At 42.4% G+C, this 22,467-nt stretch overlaps 2 protein-coding genes and 1 long non-coding RNA gene across 3 annotated transcripts in view; 2 read left to right on the top strand and 1 right to left on the bottom strand.

The window, feature by feature from the left end:
* Positions 1–578, bottom strand: part of ASCC1 (activating signal cointegrator 1 complex subunit 1) — a 97,485-nt gene extending 96,907 nt beyond the window's left edge. Inside the window, exon 1 of the mRNA XM_080822446.1 lies at positions 465–578. The gene's annotated coding sequence lies outside the window, so the exon portion shown is untranslated. The remainder of the gene's footprint in view (positions 1–464) is intronic.
* Positions 262–14,145, top strand: ANAPC16 (anaphase promoting complex subunit 16). The gene is made up of 4 exons (XM_080822447.1): positions 262–397; positions 5,154–5,322; positions 12,090–12,164; positions 13,305–14,145. Exons 2-4 carry the CDS (start codon positions 5,181–5,183, stop codon positions 13,418–13,420), a joined length of 333 nt encoding a protein of 110 aa, XP_080678573.1. The 5' UTR covers positions 262–397; positions 5,154–5,180; the 3' UTR covers positions 13,421–14,145.
* Positions 14,146–14,849: 704 nt separating this feature from the next.
* On the top strand, positions 14,850–22,150 carry LOC308354771. Its single transcript, XR_013967903.1, has 3 exons — positions 14,850–15,838; positions 16,400–16,600; positions 21,592–22,150. It is a non-coding gene; the product is annotated as an uncharacterized lncRNA (long non-coding RNA).
* Positions 22,151–22,467: the final 317 nt, after the last annotated feature.

The following is a 22,467-nucleotide window of genomic DNA, read 5'->3' as shown; positions in this document are numbered from 1 at the left end:
AATAACCAGTTTAACCCTGCTTCGTGGTAGTCTGAAGAGAGAGAGGGAGGAGAGCGGAAGGCCTGCAATGTCGAGGGGGAAGGTGAAGCCCTGAATCATAAAAGCAAGCAAAAAACCGAGGACACCAAGTCCAGCTACGAAAGAGGAACTCCGGGGCCGCAGGAAAACTGCGGTAAGACCAGGTGGGTGCAGGACCCGGAAATCCTCTCTCAGAGCGCGTCCTCCGACCCTCTCCGCCCTGGCCACGCCCACCAGCGCGCGGGCGCCCTCACGCCGCCGCCGGCACGGGCTCCCTTCGCTCGGGCGCGCGCACGCCGCCGTCCTCGTCGTTGTAAACGCGGCCGCTCTGGCTGGCCCTGGGGGCGGGGCTGTAGGGGAAAGTGCCAAATCCGCTGAGGTAAGTGGCCGAGGACTCAGGGACCCCCGGGAGCTTAGTGGAAGGGAGTAGATCCCTGGGATCCTACCTGCAGGGACTAGTAAAATGGAGAAGATAGGAGGAGAAACTGGAGCCTGCTGCAGAGGGAGTGTAAGGAAATTTCCTCAGGCCGCGCCGGACCGGGTGCGCATGCGGGCGGAGGGCTGGCGCCTGCGCAGTGAGGCAGTGCCAGTGGCGTCGCCCCCTGGAGACCAACAGGGGGGACGGGGGAGGAAGCGTGCTTTGGAGTTAGTTTGGAAACCGCTGGCATTTTGCCCCTCCCCTTTCCAGCCCCTTTCTAGCCCCCTCACCTGGTTTTAGCTGTCGCTTTCGTTTGGATGGTAGTCCAGCCGCCCAACTGCAATGATTTGTTGATGATGGAATTTAACGATTGCTTATAATAATTTGCCATTGCACCAGAGTACTTCCTTCAGCGTCTTTTTCATATGGAGACTCTTTTTTTTTTTTTTAAAGATTTTGTTTATTTGACAGAGATCACAAGTAGCTAGAGAGGCAGGCAGAGAGAGGGGGAAGCAAGCTCCCCGCTGAGCAACGAGCCTGATGCGGGCTCGATCCCAAGACCCTGGGATCATGGCCTGAGCGGAAGACAGAGGGAACCCACCGAGCCACCCAGGCGCCCGCATAAGGAGACTTCTAAAGTGAATATTCTTTTTAAGAAAATAGGCATAGGGGCGCCTAGGTGGCTTAGTAGGTTAAGTCTCAGCCTTCGTCCTGGGTCATGATCTCGGGGTCCTGCAATCGGCCGCATCGGGCTCTCTGCTCGGCGGGGAGCCTGGTTCTGCTTACCCCGTGTCTCTGTCAGTCCGCCTCTCTGCGTACTTGTGATCTCTCTCTCAGTCAAATAAGTAAATAAAATCTTAAAAAAAAAAAAAGAAAGAAAATAGGCATATATCCGATAAAAAGCAATGTTTATGAATATGAGGTCATCCTTGTCTTAGGCGAAGTAAATGTTTGATCAACCTGTCACTGTGGAAACAGCCATGCTGTGGACCCCCAAAGTAGCACTGGTCTCCTGTGGGGATCCCACCTGCCCATAGACTCCGTTTACCTTAGAGACCCCAACCCCAGACTACTTCATCGTGACTATGTATTCATAAAGCAGAATTTTACTGAGCCCCGCAACCTGGTGTGTGAGAGATTTGTGTTAATACTGTAGATCTGCAGAATGTGGAAGGAAAAAAAAACAATAGTGGACCAGCCCTCAGGACACCCCGCTTCTCTGTCCCATGCATATAACCTTTGCTGAGCCACTAGTTCTTTCATTTGGGTATTCGCTCATGGAACGTTCTCATTCAGCTTCTGTGCCAGGCCTCCAGGGTAGAAAGACAACCTGTTCCCCCTTTCCTAGATCAAAGAATCCTTCCTAAACGCAGGAACCTTAAAACGAAAGTGTGAAGTGCATTAATCGAGGGCATTTCCCCTCTTCCTGAACAGATCTTTTCCCCTCTAGGAGCATGCCCATTCTGTCAAATGGAGAGAACTGAAATTTTTCCCATCAGTGTGTTGGGACATACTGTGGATGAAAAACTGGAATCTGTAGAGGGGGAAAAAAAAGATTCAGGAGTAAATAACCATTACTAATTTTGGATTGCTGATATCATTGTTTACTATGCCTGTAACTATTTTCAATGCTGTAGTTATATTAACTTTTGTGACACCATTATGAGGGAAATACTATTATCCCCATTTTGGAGATGAGGCAACTGAGGAACGGGAAGGTTAAGTGATGTGTCCAGAGTCATACAGCAAGCTAAATAGCCAAACCACAATATGAACCCAGACCAAGAAGCTTCAGAGTCTGAACTCTAACCTCTGTGCTGTTTTACCTCTCTCACATGGCAAATGATACACGCCCACAAAGCCATTGCTTGAAGAATGTCACAGCATGTATGCTAATGTTTCTGTAGCTCAGTTCTGTTTGGTCATCTATAAAATGAGAGAATTTGATTTGATTACCTTTAAGGAATTTTGTGGTTCCTGTGAAATGTTTAATTCATTTAGCAAACATTTATTTAAATCAGCAACTACTTAGAATAGGCCAAGCATTATGTTTGGTTCTCATGATCATAAAGAAGTTGCAAAGCAGGGTTTATTGTTAGTTTCACTTTACCTCCCTTTCCCATCTACTGATAGCATGCAAAATTCAACTTAAATCTTTAACACTAGAAATTACTGAAGTGTATTATTCTACCTCAGCAGTAAACTGCTTATTTATGTAACCGTAGCTTTGTGCTAATTACCCACTCCAGTTTTCAGCCCTGGCTGTTTTGTGTATTGAATGTTAGTAGTTCTGAGTTTGAAAGAAAATGGGATAAAAGGGAATTCCTTTGATTTATATCCAGTTTAGAAGTCATACTGTGTCCAGTCTTTGAAGCTGTCCTCACTCTGGCAGTCCCTAGGGAGCTCTGCTGAGCAACTGATTTCAAAATATAATGTATCCCTTGCATTTGCAACTGAATAGAGCATTTATCAAGGTGTAGGAAAAAGATTAGAGTTTTAAGTCTTAGGTGAGATATATAAACAATTCATAGTAGGTTCTGCTCTGAACTGATGGGAAATAAGACTGAGTACCTCAGTGCCTGGCTAAATCACCTGTATACTTTGAATCCCAGCAAGAATCCACTTAGAAATTTATTTGTGTTTTTTTTTTTTTAATTTTACACTTAGAAATTTAGACCAGGTCCATTACTGCTTAAGTTCTGTTTAAAAAAGCATTTAAGAACCTGTCAAGGTATATTTTAAGCTAGTGTTGTCCAAAGGATTGGATATAAATCCAACTTGAAAAGTTGTCTCTATGCATATGAATATTAATTGAAAGTTAAAGAACTCAGAGAAAACAGTAAAAGTGATCTAATAGCAAGATCGACAATGGCCTTAATCAGTTTGTATTTTTAAATAGGCTGACATTCTACTTAAAACAGTTGCCTTACTGTTCCCATATCTCACTTCAGTTTTAATCATATTACTTATGGACATATAATGAAATCAGAAATTAAACTCTGCTTCCCTGACAGCCTTAAATCCTCATCACAAAACTAAAGAAACAGAACAGCCAGCATTTCAGAAACGTGCAGTATAGGATTTTTCTTGCTAGGAAACTGGATTATGTGTATATAGGATTTATATCTGCATAGCATTCCCTCATTTTTTCTATTTTTTCATAAGTTCCAACTTTTGTAACAAATGTCTTTATTTTGCAACTAGTAAAAGAAGAAAAAATCAGCTAAAATTCTTGGTGGCCAATAAAGAGGGAAATTCATTTTTTAAATCCTTTTAAAGTCATTTTTTCTTTTTCTTTTTTTTTTTTAAAGATTTTATTTATTTATTTAATTGACAGAGAGAGAGAGACAGCAAGAGAGGGAACACAAGCAGGGGGAGTGGGAGAGGGAGAAGCAGGCTTCCCGCCCAAGCAAGGAGCCGGAGGCAAGGCTCTATCCCAGGACCCAGGGATTATAACCTGAGCCAAAGGCAGATACCCGATGACTGAGCCACCCAGGCAGCCCTCTTTCTTTTTTTAATTGAGCTAAAATTCACATAACATAAAATTAACTAGTAGCCATCTCAAAGCATGCTGTTCAGTATAAAGTCATTTCTTTAGTCTAAATACTAATGTTATATTATCCAGTACAGTAACCACTAGCCATATGTGGGTATTTCAGGTTCAGTTAATATTAAATAAAATTTAAAATACAGTTCTTCAAGGGCACCTGACTGGTTCAGTTGGTAGAGCATGCGACTGTTGATCTCGTAGTTGTGAGTTCAAGCCCCATATCGGTGTAGAGATTACTTAAAAAAAAAATTTTTTTTTTATTAAAACACAGTTCTTCAGTCACACTAATAGCCACATGAGGTTAATGGTTACCATATTGGACAGCACAGAAATAGAATGTTAGAACATTTCCATCATGGCAGAAAGTTCTGTTAGCACAATGCTAGACCATTCTTTTTAGAAAACAAACGTCTTAGAATCTTATGTAAGTGTATAATATAATATTTTTGTTATGAACTTCTGTAAGGAATCATGTATTCAGTACAGATCTTCTCATTTGCGTTTGGGTTTTTTGATTTTTTGATATGACATAGGGTTAAACTCAGCTGCTGTATTCTTAATAAACCTTGAATTCGAAGATCATTTCATGAGCCGTTTTCTTCCAGTTTGGGAATGCCACCAAGTGATCAATTTGGGTATTACATTTGGATGGAAAAAACATTTTTCATGAAAGGACAAATATGTATTTCCTAACCAATTCCCTTTCCTTGGGAACAGAACACAGTGTTATTCTGGAATTTTATTTGGAAAATTTTATAAGTGAATTTTTTGGTATGGCTTTGTCAGGATATAGCCAATACAAACTGTCCTGTGAGGCATGTTGTTTTATCATAATTTATTTCCTCAGTCCACTGTTACCTTGGCACTGCCATTATCACCCCTCATAACCCATAAATCACCCACAGTTTATCCCAAGTGATACAAACAGTTTGCTAATGATGGGAAGTAGTGTTTTAAGTAGAAAAACAGAATAAACATATTTCACTTATAATCCTGAGAAACATTTTTGTCTGAGGCATCAGTAAAAGATTGTGGGAACAGAGAGGGTAGAAAAGGGGGGACCTAATTATTTACTAAACTGTATGCTGATTTTTATGGCAGCTAGAATGAAATGTTGTCACTCTCACTTCCATAAACTTGTCAATTGCTGTTTTTCTTTCTCTGTAGTGAAGTGAGAATTCTGCTAGAGAGGAAATGGCTGCCTCTTCATCATCCTCCTCAGCTGGTGGGGTCAGTGGAAGTTCTGTCACTGGATCTGGTTTCAGTGTCTCAGATCTTGCCCCACCACGGAAAGCCCTTTTCACCTACCCCAAAGGAGCTGGAGAGATGTTAGAAGGTGATGCTCATGCTGCTTTTTGCTGAATAATTGGATTCTGACCTGCAGTGAATATTAATTGTAAAGAAGCTATTAAGTGGATTAGAGACGAGTTTGCCCTGATTTCAGCTCCACATTTCATCTCTTGTCCCCATTTCAGAATATTATTTGAAACAAATCTTTCTCCAGACTCATAATTTTGGAGCTGAAAAAGGCTTTGGAAATCAAGGAAGTCATCTAGACTTACTGAGACCCAGAAAAGTTAAAGTGCTTTGACTACATTAAAGACAAAGTCAGCACTAGAACCAGGAATTCTCTTGACCTCCTGTTCCAGTTTGCTTTATCCTGGCACCAGTCTGCCTCCCTATGATGAGTAGGTTTGATGTATTTTTTTCTAATGTAATTAATCTACTGATAGATCAACCTCATCAAATAGGTTCTAAGTGGAAATAAAAACTATTACACCACTCTTGTATGAGAAGATGGCTCCCCTGGCTCACTACAGGACAGTGCTGTGTGGTTTTCCTAGCACTGGAGCTGGATTTGCATCAGATCATCCACCATCTTACTCAGCACCCATTTGCAAACTGGCTGGCCAAGATCAGAGTACAAGCTGTAAGCATGACACTGCATTGATACCCAAAATTCATTGGATACATGTCACTTTAGGAGCTAGACCAGTAAACTCTTAATAGGGAGCATAAAAATCACCTAAAGAGCTTATTTAAAAATGCACATTGCTGGCCCATCTGAGAGATGCCGAATTGGTCTAGGGTGCAGCACAGAATGTTTTGACTAACATTCAGGGAATGCTCATGAAGGATTGGTCCATAAGGATTAAACTGTCATGCTTTGAAAAAAGTCAGCAAAGAACCTATTAAGGATTCAAAGTCTACCTGATTCTAGCACTTTTGTGCTTAGGTGTATATTGATCTTTTTTGCTTTAAATTGCAAATTTTGGTAAATACATTTAAAAATTAATCTAGAAATCTCTGAGAAAGGTACAAACTATAGTTAGGAGTCAGCTTTTTGGGGTGAACTTTATTTATTTTTATCAGATGGAAAGAGTTTTGGATTAAGCCAGGACAAACAGAAGAATCATTCGTGACAGAGAAACGTGGGAAGACTGGGACCACAGGCCTCTCTAGAATTGGTTCAAATCACAATTGCTGAAATAGACAATCAGGTAGTGTAGTCAGTGATAAAAATGAGATGTACATACTTCTGTCTTTGCCTTTTCATTTTCTTCAGTTGTGTTAACTGAATACTTGAGTTTGTATCACTGACTCTGGACATAGTGAACAATTGGGGCCTTTACCGTATGTGGCACTAAAAATACAACTTCAGTTTATTCAGCAGAGACCTGGTGTTAAGGAAGTTGCCCACAAAAATCAAAAGTTGGAGGCACTTAAATTGCTTAATGAGTCTGATAGCGGCAGAAGAGGAATCAGTGTTTAACAGTGAACTCTAAGATTGAAGTCATTTAAATTCTAGCTACAGGAGAAATTTAATACAGGGGGTACCTCCTTAGTTTCAAAGCTATAAGCATTCTGTATCCATATACACCAGATTACTTAGAAACATTAAAGAAGAAAGGCTACTGAGGTTAGTCTGAATGTTGATGTTATAACAAGTTCTATCCATTTTTATTCCATCCCAGTGTGTTTCATGACAGAATGTGTTGGCTTTCTGTTGTAGGATGAATTTATATAAGGTTTAAATTCAAAATGCACAGTTTTCATTCCCTTACTTAGGTTTAAAGTTTTAGCTATATTTTAAAGCTACTTAAGGACAGACTGTGAAAAATTGGAGATGGTAACCCCTGAACTATCCTGGTCAAATCAAGAATGTTAAATTGAAAAAGAGTCCTCCTAAATGAAATTTAATAAGGTTGTTAGATTTGGAAGCATCTTCTATCATGTTTATAGGTGATGCTCTTATACAGTTAATCTGATGCACATGTACCTGACCATTTTTCTTACAGTAGTTTAACCAGCTATGAAAACAAAGTAAGAAAAGTTGCCTTTTCAGAGTAAGGAAGAAAAGCAATCAGGATCCAAGGTTAGATACTGTTTTTAATCTTAACAGGTTCAACTTGATCTTGCGTCCTCCTAGGTCTAAGGATAAGAAACCCAGATAATGTACTTAACTTTATTATTTATGACTTAACTTTATCGTGCATCCAGTCTCTAACAGACACCCTCACTTAAGCAATGTGTACACAGCCCCCAGGTTACCAGTGGTTCTACTTGGGATTTTTTTGACCTTACCATAATGTACAAGCTATATGCATTTAGTAGAGAGCATACTCTGAGTTTTGAATTTTGATCTTTTCCTGAGCTAGCGACTTTTGGTACAGTACTCTTTTGGGATGCTGGGCAGGGACAGGGAGCCACAGTTCTCCGCCACATGATCACCAGGGTAAACAACAGATACACTTACAACCATTCAGTACCCATACAACCATTCCTGGTTTTCACTTTCAGTACAGTATTCAATAATTTACATGAGATATTCAACACTTTATTATTTTTTTTAAAGATTTTATTTATTTATTTGATAGAGATCACAACTAGGCAGAGAGGCAGGCAGAGAGAGAGAGAGAGAGAGGAGGAAGCAGGCTCCCTGCAAAGCAGAGAGCCCGATGCGGGGCTAGATCCCAGGACCCTGGGATCATGACCTGAGCAGAAGGCAGAGGCTTTAAGCCACTGAGCCACCCAGGTGCCCTGAGATATTCGACACTTTATTATAAAATAGGCTTTGTGTTAGATGATTTTTCCCGACTGTAGGCTAATGTAAGTGTTCCAAGCATGTTGAAGGTAGGCTAGGCTAAGCTATGATGTTTGGTAGGTTAGGTATATTAAATGCATTTTCAACTTGGTATTTTTAGCTTAGGATGGGTTTATCAGGATATAACTCCATCTTAAACCAAAGCTCTGTACAGCAGTTTTTAGCCCGTGGCTAAGATTGTCCTCACCCAGTTTGGTGAGCAAATTAGAGACTGCCTTCCAGCCCAGAAGTAGCTGAACTTTAGTGATATCCTAGGCTACTAAAATATAAATTATCTGGTATTGTCTAATTTCCTGCTGTGAGGTTTTTTTTTTTTTGAGGTAATATTCTTTTAAATGAACTTGATAGCATCCTATTTATTGGAGTTGGCATGATGTTAGGTTTGGGCAACTTACTGAACTTTTCACTACTTAATAACCTTTGCTTGTCCCTTAAGAGGAAAGCGATGCATTGCTGCTTGGTGTGTTACAAAGGGTTTGATTACAATTTCTGAATAGAAGATAGATTGCCCCCGCTGACTCCTCTCTAGAGAAATTCCAGGCTTTAGATTGGTGCAGATATCACATCTAATAGAATGTGACTTTGTGGTTAGTACAGAGCTGCAAATCAGTGAAAGTGTGTTCCATAGGCATATAGTGGTAAAGTGATACGCAGGTACCTTTTGAAAGATTAGCTTACATCTTTTTGCTTTGAAGTTCATTGCCAAGGGAAATATGCAAATCTTATAACTTAAGCATTTTATCCTAATATAGCACCTGTGATTAAATGTAAGTGGGAGGTAGCACTTCCAAGAGCTTCCAAATACATACTGGCCTGATCCTTATAGCCCATAATCCCCACTGCCTTGCATGAGATCCCAAAGTTCAGGATCAAACTACCCGAGAAGTGGGCTCTAATTCTCTATGCTTTGCTCTTTCTAAAATAAAACTTGAGCGGTGCCTGGGTGGCTCAGTGGGTTAGGGCCTCTGCCTTCGGCTCAGGTCATGATCCCAGAGTCCTGGGATCAAGTCCTGGGATTGAGTCCTGGGATCGAGCCCCATATTGGGCTCTCTGCTCAGTGGGGAGCCTGCTTCCTCCTCTCTCTCTGCCTGCTTCTCTGCCTACTTGTGATCTCCGTGTGTCAAATAAATAAATAAGATCTTAAAAAAAAAATTAAAAAAATAAAATAAAACTTGAGTTATAATTTGACTCTTGAAGCAAGGGTATGAATAGGGTAATGAACACTGGCATATTTACGTAGTAAACTGGACAGTCAGTATAAAATTGAATTAATTGAAAATCAAAATTTTTTGCTCAGTTTAGATGATCTGCTTACAAATGGCTTCCATTCAGCCAGAAGAATGGGGGAATGAAGAGGGGATAGGATCATATACCATATAGTACAATATATAGAAAAGAGGTTGAATTTAAAGAATGTAACACTCTTCCTGAGGTGTATAACAATTTGTGAAATAATATTTTGAAATAATACATAGCATAGTGTGCATACATTAATACATAATATATATGAAAATAAGTACGTTTTCATTTCTTTTTTAAATTAATTTTGAATATAATATTAGACAGAAACAGAATGCCTGGGTGGCTTAGTTGGTTAAATGTCTGCCTTTGGCTTGGGTTCAGGGTCCTGGGATCGAGTCCCATGTTGGGCTCCTTGCTCAGCAGGGAGCCTGATTCTCCCTCTGCCTGCCACTCCCCCTGCTTGTGTTCTTGCTCTCGCTCTCTCAAATAAAAAAAATAAGTTGTTTAAAAAAATATATTGGACAGGGGCACCTGGGTGGCTCAGTGGGTTAAAGCCTCTGCCTTCAGCTCAGGTCATGATCTCAGGGTCCTGGGATTGAGCCCCGCATCGGGCCTCTTCGCTCAGCGGGGAGCCTGCTTCCTCCTCTCTCTCTGCCTGCCTCTCTGCCTACTTGTGATCTCTCTCTGTCAAATAAATAAGTAAAATTAAAAAAACATATATTGGACAGAAGCTCTCCTGGTTGTATATTCAAGCCATTTGGATACAACATCTATGCTTTTATTGTTTACCAAGTTAATCTTTTTTTTAAAGATATTGTTTATTTTTTTGTTAGGGAGAGAGAGACAGGGGCATGAACTGAAAACCCTCAGATCAAGACCTGATCTGAGATCAAGAGTCAGACATTTAACCAACTAGGCTGCTCAGGCAAACTGCCATTCTTTTTTTCTTTAAGATTTTATTTATTTGAGAGAGAGCAAGCAAGAGCACACAACCAGTGGAGGGGGGCAGAAGGAGAGGGAGAAGCAGGATTCCTGCCAGATCAGGGAGATCAGGGAACCCAATTTGGGGCTTCACCTGGGGCTTGATCCCAGGACCCCAAGACCATGACCCCAGCTGAAGAGAATACACCCAACCGACTGAGCCACCCAGGTGCCCCGCCCTTTTTTTTTTAAGTAATCTCTAGGCCCAACATTGATTTGAACTCAAGACCCCAAGATCAAGAGTCACATGCTCTACCAACTAATCCAGCCAGGCACCCCTCACCATGTTAATCATAAAAATAACCTATGTTATTTTACCAGCAAAAATGGGTTTATTCAGCAGTAGCAAGGAATTGCAGCTGGGGCCAGGCAAGCAATGACAAAACCATAGTCATGTCCAGAGAACGAAGGATTGGGAGAGGACTATATATTGGGGACTAGGAGACTATATATTATAAACAAAAAGGCCATTGGCACAAAGTAGGCATTTGTGAAGTGTAGTAGCTTTTCATTGGCTGAGTAGTGACAGTTTCTCATTGGCTGGGTTGTTGCCTGGCAAGGAGAAAACCCTTTCTTCATGCTGCTGGGGTAGCAAAATATTAAGACTTCTTCCTGCTGGGAAAGCAAAATTTGCCTCTACCTGTTAGAAGTCTTCGATTGACCAGGAGTGTTAGGACATAAGAGCTCCCCCTTCTGGCTTCCTGACTCCATTTCAAATGAGGTTTCCTTTACTTCTACAACCAGGACTTCTGAAATAAGGTCAACCTTGTGTGAAACACAGCAGGAAGCCAGAATGTGTTACTCCTATCTCCTTGTCACTTAATAGCTGGCTGACATGCCAACCCATGATTGATGGGTGAGTGCTTGACACCTAGTAGTACTGGCATGAACTACCACCTAAAAAAAGACAGCTGTGTCCTCTTCCTCCATTTGTTATAGGATTTTTGCAATAAGACACTGTCCCTAAATGGTTTCTGCTACATTTCTAAAAGCCACATTTTCCTATATGAGCTCTGTATCTTATCGGGTATATTTTGCCATATCAGCCCTTGTCTGACAAGAACATGAACTAGCTGATGTTTCACAATCATCTTCCCAGTGCTGTTGTGACTGAATTAGCTACCTTCTTGTTGCCAGTTCTTGGAACCAGTACAATGCTACGTTCTGAAATTGCACCATACTCTTATCGCCATGCAAATTGCAGTGTTTTGGTTCAGTTGGAAAATCAAGGTTACAATTTGCGTTTACAGAATAAAATTTCCCAGCAGTGCTTTGTGATGGTCGTAGTGATGTAATTTGATGTATTAAAAATCAACAACAGCTTTTTGCCCCTCAGCTTTACTTTTCAGAATGAAAGTGATTCAGAGTTTTGACGTGCCTTTGTATTTTGATAGCACAGGAGCCACGTGGCCAAATGTGTCTGATGTCAGTGTTTGCCTGACATGCAGAATAAGAGAACATTAAGAAACTGTCAGGTTAGGAGGGGAGAACTGTTGACCAGGACATCACACTGAGGTTTCTTATTTTTGTTTTTTTAAACATTATTTTTAAACTCTGAAACAAGTAGAGGGACTGTTGTAATATTCTAGGTATAGAAGAAGTAGCTTTTATAGCAGAGCACTGTTCATTCTCAATGAAACAGAAGCCCTCTTTGTAAACACTGAAAACTGGACCCTGAATGTGAGAGCAGGGAAAAGAATAGGCACGCTCACCTGGTTTATCAGAAGCCATAAAATCCTTCAAGCACATTAAAACTTTTCCTCTTCTGTTTGTAGATGGCTCTGAGAGATTCCTCTGTGAATCCGTTTTCAGTTATCAAGTGGCATCTACACTTAAACAGGTGAAACATGGTAAGCACGTGAGTGTTTGTATACTAACTGTGAGAATAAGTTGGGGTGGTGGGGGGAGAGGAGGATTCAGAAAGATCAGTGTGCTTTGTGACAAAAACTCCTGGAACTCAACAAGGCTATTTAAGTGAACTTTCTAAATTACCTGTAGACAAAAACATTCTATGATCTTAAGCCAGACAAAATGTCCACCTTGAGGCTCAAAGCTGAAGTCAGAAGGTTTAGTTTTCTAGAGGAGGCAATGCTTCCTGCTCCTCTTGTGTTGCTTTTTCCTCCCCTTTCTGAAACCTTTTGTTGTTGTCCCCTACTGGTTACCATCATCTTCATTCCTCAGGTATATATGTAATACCTTATGGTCTGTCTGCCTCTGAGATCCTGGTAGCACTATTTTCTCCTACCAGACCATTTCTCCGGTGAAGGCATAATGTGGGAGGGGAAGCTACAATTGCCTGGAACTCTAGGACTTTAGTACACAAATCACCATAGCATGCCATAGCATGGAGGATACATACTTTTTTTTTTTTTTTTTTTTTAAGATTTAATCTTCTGACTAACAGAATAAGACTCTAACACTTGAATACTGAGGGGGAAAAAAATCCTCCTAGAAGTTACTTTTTTTTTTTTTTTAAAGATTTTATTTATTTATTTGACAGAGAGAGATCACAAGTAGGCAAAGAGGCAGGTAGAGAGAGGGGGAAGCAGGCTCCCTGCTGAGCAGAGAGCCCAATGCAGGGCTCGATCCCAGGACCCTGGGATCATGACCTGAGCTGAAGGCAGAGGTTTAACCCACTGAGCCACCCAAGCACACCTAGAAGTTACTTTTTTTAGATGTTTATCTTTTTTTTTTTTTTAAGATTTTATTTATTGATTTTAGAGAGAGAGCACAAGCCAGGGGACAGGCAGAGGGAGAGGGAAAAAATCTCGGGCAGACTCTGTGCTGAGCACAGAGCCCAATATGGGGCTCAATCTCATGACCCTGAGATCATGACCTCAGCCAAAACCAAGAGTTGGGACGCTCAACCAACTGAGCCAGCCAGGCACCCCCTTGTAGAAATTATTTTAAACCAATGATCACGTTGGTGGTTGGTGACTGTCTCATGGGAAATATGTTGTATTATATATTGCCTCCTTGACTCTTTACAGATCAGCAAGTTGCTCGGATGGAAAAATTAGCTGGTTTGGTAGAAGAGCTGGAGGCAGATGAGTGGCGGTTTAAACCCATCGAGCAGCTGCTGGGGTTCACACCTTCTTCAGGTTGACCTTGCCGGGATGATCAGCTCTGGTGCACAGCAAGTGCAGGGCCAGCGAGGGACTTTTCTTGCAGCATATGCAGCCATCCAGAGATTCACAGCTCCATTGCTGAATTGTTAATTCACATCCATACTTGGTTTCTCTGTATCTATCCACAAGCAACAAATACTTAAATGTGTGGTCTTGCAGGGAAATTTTTTGTTTATTTGTTTAAAAAAGTGTTGAGAATCAGATTAAGACAATCGGCATCAGAGAACCGGAGGTTTAGGTTTAAGAAATATTTATAAAACTTTACAAGCCAGGTAGGACACATACTGGAATTGGCCCACTGAATGACAGGAGAGACGTCTCTCCGGTCATTCATGCAGTGCCTGGAATCCTCACCAGTCAAATCTAAGATCAGGATCAGGAGTTACAAAACACAGTGTTTCTGACCTAAAACAGTTCTTCATGCAGATGAATGTGATTTCAACTCAGGACCTGTCCAAATGAGGAATTTTAAAATGTTCGGGTTTTTTTCTATTTTTAGACATCTAATTCTATAGATTCTAACTTTTTCTAACCTCTTCTAGACATGCCAAATACTGGCGAAAAGAATTACTTTTTGAATGTTGAAGCACTTGTAAAAATAAATCCGTGAGCAAAATCCTTTTAAACACAGAAATCCTGAGTTCATCTTGTGGGTGGGCTCAAGCAATTCTGTAGCAAATAAATCCTTTGAAAGAGCTCCAAATTGGTTTCTTTATCCTTTGAAAGTCTCAGGGATTTGGGATAGGGGGAAGAAGTCAAATTACTTTTTATAAGAAGGGAATCTAAAAACATTTCTCCTGAGCAAATGATAGATTTCCTTTATCTCAGGGATAGTTGTCTTTACAGAACTATATGAATTTAGTAGGTTTTCACACCATGATACAGAAAAACCTGGAAAGCTAAGGGATGGCCTTTGTTCTCCCAGGATACTTAGGAAAATCATTTATTTTAGATTCTATGCTAATTTTGCCTTGATAACATTTGCCTTTCTCCTCCGTGATAACCTGTACCTGACCTGCTTAGAGTTGCTTAATTAAGAATACATACAGTCCCAATGGCAGTTGGCCCTAATCTCGAGAGTTCAAAATGTTGAACACATACTACCTGATAAGGAGGTGATGACCATTGAGTCAGTAATCTGACTCACAGAATCTGAGCACAGGGATGTTGAAGACCTATTCATGGTCCCATAGCCCAGGCAGAAAGAAATCTTGGAACTTGGAATAGATTTCACTTGATTGATAATTCAGCCCACCTCTCTTATCTCTAAAGCACTGTCAGAGCACAAGATGACCAGCCTGCAAACTCACCCATTTCCACAATAATAATACTCACCCCAGTCAGATTTCAATTTAGAAGCCATTGAGTTTCCTAATGTACTTTTTAGCACCCACCATCTCGATGATTACCAAAGGGAAATAAGACAGACCCGGACTACAGTAAGCCTGGAGGTGACATTTCCAGTGACAGTTGAGAAGCGAGCTCACTTGCACTCATTTGTTTCATTTGCATAACTGAAGCCCAGACACTTCCTTACCTCATCTTAGTGTTTGGTATTGGGACTTAGAGAATTTTTTTCTCTTTAGTTGGCCATTTCTTTTTTATGACTTTAGGAATTGAAGAGATCCTACAGTTGAACAGAAATGCTTTCTGAAGCCCCTTTCACAGTGATCCTTCAGCGGCTCCTTGAGTGCTGCCAGAACACAACCCTCACGATCTTTTGAAGATGCCACCACCCCCCCCCACCCGCCCCGCACCTTTCCTGCTGCTCCTCCTTCTTAGCATCCACACAACTCTTGCTAGCATGCTTTGAGCTTGAATCCTCCTTGCTGTGTATCTGTCCTCGCCCCCGCACTCACTGTGTGGCCCTCACAGGCATTCATTATAATATTTTCAGCATCGCTGCAAGATACGTAATGCCCCCAATACAGAAGAGGAACTTAAAGCTCAGAGTGAACATTATTTGCCAAGTCTGCACAGCTAAGTAAATGGCCAAGCCTGGATTTGAACTCAAAGTCTGTTAGCTTCCAAAGCTGAGATTATTTTAGCTGCTTCCCGCTGACCCTGACCCGGTGCCTTGAACACAGAAAAATCCTAAGACTTTTTTTTTTTTTTAATGACAAAACGAATTAACTACCAGGAGGAAATAAGCGTTGTCACTAGTCTCCCTTCTTCTTCCCAATGCTTGGTGGTAAGGGGTCTCAAGCAAAATGAAGAAACAACCTCTTCCTTTAGGAGCTGAGACAATTAGCTATATGTTCATGTCTACATAACTTTTTATGCTTCAGTATGGCACAAAGGTAGTTGGATGCTCAAGAGACACCTCCGTGAGCAAGGAGGGCAGATGGCAGCTAATGACCAGGACGGCACAGCCAGCCATCCTAAGAAAGCTGACGGTAAGGGTGTCTCCTCAATTAAATGTTTTGCTGATCCCAAAGCGTTTTTCCATATGTTGTGTGTTGATTCTCACATCAACCCTGTGAGATAAATGAGGCAAGTATTATTTTACCGTTGAGGAAAGAGGCACTGAGAAGGTGAGGTACCAAGATTATTAACTAAGATTATAGTTAATAAACAAGAGAGCTAGCCTTTTGAATCTCTGTCTCTATGGGTTCTAGTTCATAAGATACGAGCAAATCTGAAGACAGAATTTGCTGTTAATAAAGTGATTCAAGTCAGTCTGATAGATAATTCCATACAAGTATCCTATCTCATGAGATAGAAATCGGAAACTTAAATAAACCTGGTTTTACTCTTACATCGTTGAACAAAAATTTTACTTTTTAACTTTGCATTTAATTACCCAGGATCAGCATTAAAGTTCTGACTTTATACTGATCTGCTTAAATGTCTTATCTACTAGGGCCATCCCATACCTGATATGAACGACTGTGGTGTGGAACTCTAAATCAAGTTCCTCGCTGAAAGACTTCTCCACTCTGTTTGTTTATTTGCAGACTATGGCTTCCCTTCCCCCACATGGTTGGAAGTCCTTTAGTCCCTTGCTTCCAGCTACAACACCAGGTACTAAGGTGGTAGAAACTTTGGACCTTAAGGCCAAGTTGGAAATAGAAGAAAGGAGACAGGACCAGGAGAGGTCTGTCATCCAGAAGGAAGAGGAGGAAACTGCCAAGGATGTGGTACCCTTTCAGACAAACGTAAGAGATACCACGCTCGATGGAGGGGGCCATGCTGCCTCTCCCTGTCCTTTTGCCAAAGCACCTAACTCTGCCTAAAATATCTTGCCAGGTCTCCTTATAATTGCCAGAAGTTCCAACCACAACAATCCTTGCCACAGCAGAGAGTCTTAAATAACATACTTGGGAAAGTCAAATCTTGGGTTGCAGGCAGAGTACCAATAGTACCAGGTCTTTTCCTGTTTCCCAGAGCTGACTTAGGGATGGAGATGGCACCATGGGTGAAGAATGGGGGAAGGAGGCTGGAACATGATGCTTTACCACTAGCCTTCCTTGTTTGTTTGCATCTGGTCGGAGAGGGAGTCTCAAAATTGTAGAGCTGAAAGAGACCTTGAAGACCATCTAGTTCACCACCACCACCCCCCCCCCCCCGGTTTACAGCTAGGATGTTGAGATCTTGTCTGGCTCATTCACTGCTATATACTCAGTACCTAGAATACTACCTGGCATGTAGTAGGTGCGTTATAGGTATTGAATGAATGAATGATGAGTTTGCTGTGTGTTTGCCCTGATGTAGAAACTATGGTAGCTGTTGAGAGTGTAACATCCATAATGGAGTAATGCTTAAGGTTATTGAGATAAGGTAGTGGACAGAGCCCAGATTGCAGCCGGCAGCTCTCAGTAATGCTACACTGACAGGTGGAAGCTATGGGAAAATGGAAACTGTATACCAAAGCAGCCATGTCTCCCATGATCCCATCCCTGTGAGGAGCCAAGGTAAAGGAGGCTAGTACCTCCCTGTCCTCATGGGCTCCTGTCCTGCACATGGGCCCGGTGGTAGTGGCATCATGAGCTAGCCTCCACCTCTCCAGATACTTAATAGAGGGCTTATTTTTCAGAATCAGCTTGTTTCATTTTTATAATATAAGCTCTTTAGGACAAATAATAAAACAACACAATTTATTACCAGGAGTAGCAAAGGGGATGTTCCTTTCCAATGTCTTTTATTATTCAACACACATTTATTGAGAACTTACTATAGGTCTAGCATCTGCTAGATGCTGAGGATATGCTGTCAAACAAGACACAGTTACTAACCTTGAAGTTATAAATACATTAAGAGAGACAAAAGACTGATTTCAAGTGTAAAACTTGTCTGATGGGGGAAAGCATGAAATACTGTAAAATCAGAGAGAGCTAATCCAGCTGAGCAAGGGGTCAGAGATTTCCCAGGATGATGTTTTTAGACTGAGACCTGAAGAACAAGTCAGTGGGGTGGGAAGGAAGTATGTTCTGGGTGGAGGGAATAAAATATGCAAAGGCCCAAGGAGCAGAAAAGGCATCATGCTTTTAAGAAGCTGTAGGGTCTGTTATGGTTGGTTCATAGCGTATCAGACCGGAAGGATTTTGCTAAGGAGTTTGAACTTCAAGCAGAAGACACTGGGAAATCTTTAAAGGGTTTGAATGACAAGATCTGGTTTCACTTCAAAACCAGTTGGAGTTGGAGTTGGAGGAAATGGTGGCAAATCAGTGGCGGTAAGATCAGATCCTTTAGGAAGCTGTTGTAGAAATCCAGATGAGATGACTGCAACCTATTGGGGATGGGAGATGGAAGGATAGATTTGGTTTGAGAGTTACTCAAGAAGTATCCTATACAGGGCTTGGTGACTGGTCAAACTTGGAGAACTCAGGGAGGACACACAGGTTTCTTATATCAGTGGATGAGGGACCCAGGGATACTATTTACTGAGATAAGGGTATAGAAAGAAGAACAGATTCAAGATGTCCAATAGGCAGTTGACTATGGATTAACAGTGTGGGAGAGTAAGCTGGGCTGAAGTTAGATTTGAGACTCACCAGCCTAGAGATATTTATGAATATCTCTAGGATATTTGATATTTATGAATATCAAAGGTCGGGGAGGGGAGGTGGATGGAATTGCCCAGGGAGAGAGCCCATGGAGCAAGAAGAGAATCAGACCAAAGAGAGATCCCTGAGGAACACCTACACATAAGGGACAGACAGAGGACTAGAAACCGAGGAAAGTAACAGGCAGGAAGTCACCATAGAAAGAGAAAGTGAAGAGTGTGGCATCATGGAAACTGAGGAGAGAGGACATTCTGAGGAGACTGCAAATAGCAGTATTGGTGTGTCCAAGCAATGAAGTGATAGATGGATTTTACCAAGGAGATCTTTGGTGACTTTCTCTCAAGAGCAGTGTGGTACAATGGAGGCTGAACCAGACAGCTGTGAGTGGGAAAGTGAACAGAAGGGGAAAACATGGGAGCACATCTAGGCAACACTTTTAAGAAGTTCAACAGGGGGTACCTGGGTGGTTCAGTTGGTTAAGACTCCGACTCTTGCTTTTGGCTCAGGTAGTGATCTCAGGGTCATGAGATTGAGCCTCATGTCTAGCCCCATGTTGAGCCCCGTGTGGGGCTCCGCACTCCATGGGGAGTCTGCTGGAGATTCTCTCCCTCTTTCGCTCCCCCCTTCAAATAAATAAACACTGAGAAAAAGAAGAAGTTCAAGAGGAAGGGGAGATAAAAATGAAGGACAGAGAGGGTGACAGTTAAAGGAAGACGCACAGTCAAGACATTTGTTTTTTTCTTTTCCAATGGGAGAGGTCAAAGAGAAAGAGGGGATAATTGAGGGTATAAGGTCCCTGGGGAAGTGGGAGGGGATGGGATCCAGAGCCCAGTGGGAGTGATTACTCTTGGAGGGAGGGCAGGCGAAAAGGATAGTGCTGATGTGGGTAAATGTGTAGGTGAGGTGGCAGGAAGCTGAGGGAGTTCCCATCAGATGGCTTCTATTTTCTCTGTGAAGGAGGAGACAAGTCGGTCTACTGCCTGTGGTAAGGGGCAGGAAGAAGTGGCAACAGTGGGGTTGGGAACAGTCCCTGTAAAGAACAGGAGAGAGCTGACCAGGGTCAGAGGATTGCCAAGCACACTCAGGGGCCAGTGACAGTTAGAGTCCCTGAATTTGCAATGGCACCAATCTTTGGGGAAGTATACCAGTAGCCCTGTAGCAGCCTGGCAGTAGATATGGAAAAAATGAAGAATTAGTGGCTATAGTTTTGCATAGTAAGGACAAGAGGGTAAGCAAATTGTCAGTCTAGGGCTAGCAAGGAAAGGAAGTAAAAACAAAAAGAGGTCACCAGAGAGAAACTAGAAGGGTCAAACATTTACTTAGGGCCTACTGTGTCTTTGGTAATATATATAGGAAAAAAGAAATACAAGGATAGGGCAACAGTCCCAAACTTGGCTGGGCCCCATAATCAAGCCTAATAAAAATATAAGCTCCCTGGCCTCATTCCTGGGGTCTAAAAGGTCTAAGGTCAGGGGTTTCATGTAACCCTTCCGCAGTCAGGTTTGGGAACCACTTGGACCAATGGGAAAAGCAGACAAGTAAATAGACTTACGGAATACATACAATGCCATAACTCCGTGACTCTGGTCTGTTTGGGGTACTGTGGAAGCCAAGAGGGCTTGGAGAGGGAATGACAAGGAAATTTTCCTAGAGAAGGTGAGCCTTCTGGTGAGCTAGAGTTAGCTGAGCAAAGTGGGGAAGACGCCAAATTAAAGCATTCCAAGGACAGGGAACAGCCTGTGCAAAGGCAGGGCAGCGTGAAGTCACCCACCGCACTGGTGGAGCTCCTAGTCATTTGGTGTGGCTGGAGCAAAGGCTGTAAACAGGGGAGTGGTGAGATCTCTCAAGAGAAGGAAGCAAGGACCAGATTGTTGGGAGCCTCGTTCACTGTGCTCCGTTGTCCATCAAAAGAGCATTTCTCAGGGGCGCCTGGGTGGCTCAGGGGTTTAAGCCTCTGCCTTCAGCTCGGGTCATGATCTCAGGGTCCTGGGATCGAGCCCCGCATCGGGCTTTCTGCTCAGCAGGAGCCTGCTTCCCCTTCTCTCTGTCTGCCTAGCTCTGATTGCTCTCTGTCAAATAAATAAAATCTTTAAAAAAAAAAAAAAAAAAAAAAAAAAAAAAAAAAGAGCATTTCTCTAACACAGCCAGCATGCACTTAAGAAAGAGGCCAGCAGATACTATGCAGCCATCAAAAGAAACAAAATCTTGCCATTTGCAATGGCAAAAACTAAGATGGATGAAACTAGAGGGTATTATGCTGAGCGAAATAAGTCAGTCAGAGAGAGACAATTATCATATGATCTTTCTGATATGAGGAATTTGAGAGGCAGGGAGGGGGTTTGTGGGGGGTAGGGAGGGAAAAAATGAAACAAGATGGGATCAGGAGGGAGACAAACCATAAGAGGCTCTTAATCTCACGAAACAAACAGGGTTGCTGTGGGGAGGGGAGGTAGGAATGGGATGGTGGGGTTATGGACACTGGGGAGGGTATGTGCTATGGTGAGTGCTATGAAGTGTGTAAGCCTAATGATTCACAGACCTGTACCCCTGGGCCAAATAATACATTATATGTTAATAAAAAAAGAAGAAGAAGAAGAAGAAAGAGACCAAGAATCCTGGCTTTCACAATAAATGACTTAGAAAGCAGGCTCCCCTGGCCTGGAAGGATTTGATGAGCTGGTATAATGCATCTGATGTGATCTTTGCAGGCCACTAGGTGGGGAACGGTATTTTTGCTCTGACTAGAAACTGAGCATTTTCAGATTTGTATTTATTTAACTTGTAGGGAAAGGCAGATGTCCTAAGCTCAGTGAGAATTATTCAAGGAGCCTCCCTTCTGGGCTCTGAGCCAAAAGCCAGAATAAGCAGCAGCCTGAAGTGATCAAATTTAAAGTATATGGACATTGTGTAGAGATGTTCCCCTCCAAATGGTTTCTCCTCCTTTCCTTGACCCAGAAAGCCTGAAGTAAGCTCGCACGCCCTCTTCCCATCCCCACCCCCGCCCCACTCCTTATTCTCAGAAATCTCCAGGCATATATATGAAGATAAAGCACACAAGCACAGGCATTTCATTCGTTTAGCAAACCCAAAGGTTATGTTTGGGGGCTGTTGAAGTCTGATTCTACCCACTTAACCTTCTGCAGAGTCTCCAAAATATAGTGAATCTGGAATATTCTATGAAGTCAGGACAACGTGGCTCTCAACACATACTCCCTGAAAGACAGCCTAAGACTTTGCTATCCTGGACCAGTGTCTGCTCACAGAAGACTCAAGGCTCATTCCATGATCCTATGTCAACATTCAAGCTTACAATGCTTTTTGAAAGCACTCCTGATAATGAGAAGGGAAATCAGACTCTCCCAGCCAGCCTGCGTTTGCAGCTAGAATGCCAAGCGCTAAGGCCTCCAGAGACCAATGGACTCAGGAGCCAGGAAGAAAGCAGGACTTCATTCCCAGGCCATCTCTCAGTACCGACAATATTCATTCTTAGAGCTAGAAAAGAAGCAAGAAGGGCGCATGGGTGGCTCAGACAGTTAAGCGGCTGCCTTCAGCTCAGGTCATGATACCCGGTGTCCTGGGATGGAGCCCCACGTCAGGGTCCCTGCTCAGCGGGGAGCCTGCTTTTCTCCCTCTTCCTGCCCCCACCCCGCTCATGCTCTCTCTTGCTATCTCTCCCACTCTCTCTCAAATAAATAAAATCTTAAAAAAAAAAAAAAAAGAGGGTCTGGAAGTTGCCAGTTTAATACTCTTAGATTTAAAAGCTGCTGAGGCGGGTGGGAAAGGCTTCCATACTGAAAGCGTGCATGACTGTGAGGCCCCAGGCTTAGAAGGAGGAGGACCTCAGCGTAGGAGCAGGTGGTGTGCGCGCACTGGGAACCCTGACAGTGGTCATCATGGCTGGTGTGCAGTGAGCTTTCTTGGGTGTACACATTGTGCTAAGCACTCTCACACGTGACATCTTGTACTCACGGGGAGAGGCTAAGAGAAAGGCCATGTGGAGCAGAGGAATCCACCAAGGG

The sequence above is a fragment of the Martes martes genome (genome assembly GCF_963455335.1).
Source record: "Martes martes genome assembly, chromosome: 14".
NCBI lineage: Eukaryota > Metazoa > Chordata > Mammalia > Carnivora > Mustelidae > Martes > Martes martes.
Note: the sequence above shows the minus strand (reverse complement) of the source record. Positions and strands in the feature narration are given on the sequence as shown.

What these genes read in the sequence shown, in the direction of transcription:
- ANAPC16 (XM_080822447.1), top strand. Translation starts at nt 5,181, where the DNA reads ATGGCTGCCTCTTCATCATCCTCCTCAGCTGGTGGGGTCAGTGGAAGT. An exon ending in AGCTGGAGAGATGTTAGAAG is followed by an intron (nt 5,323 to 12,089) that starts GTGATGCTCATG and finishes TTCTGTTTGTAG; the next exon opens with ATGGCTCTGAGAGATTCCTC. An exon ending in ACTTAAACAGGTGAAACATG is followed by an intron (nt 12,165 to 13,304) that starts GTAAGCACGTGA and finishes GACTCTTTACAG; the next exon opens with ATCAGCAAGTTGCTCGGATG.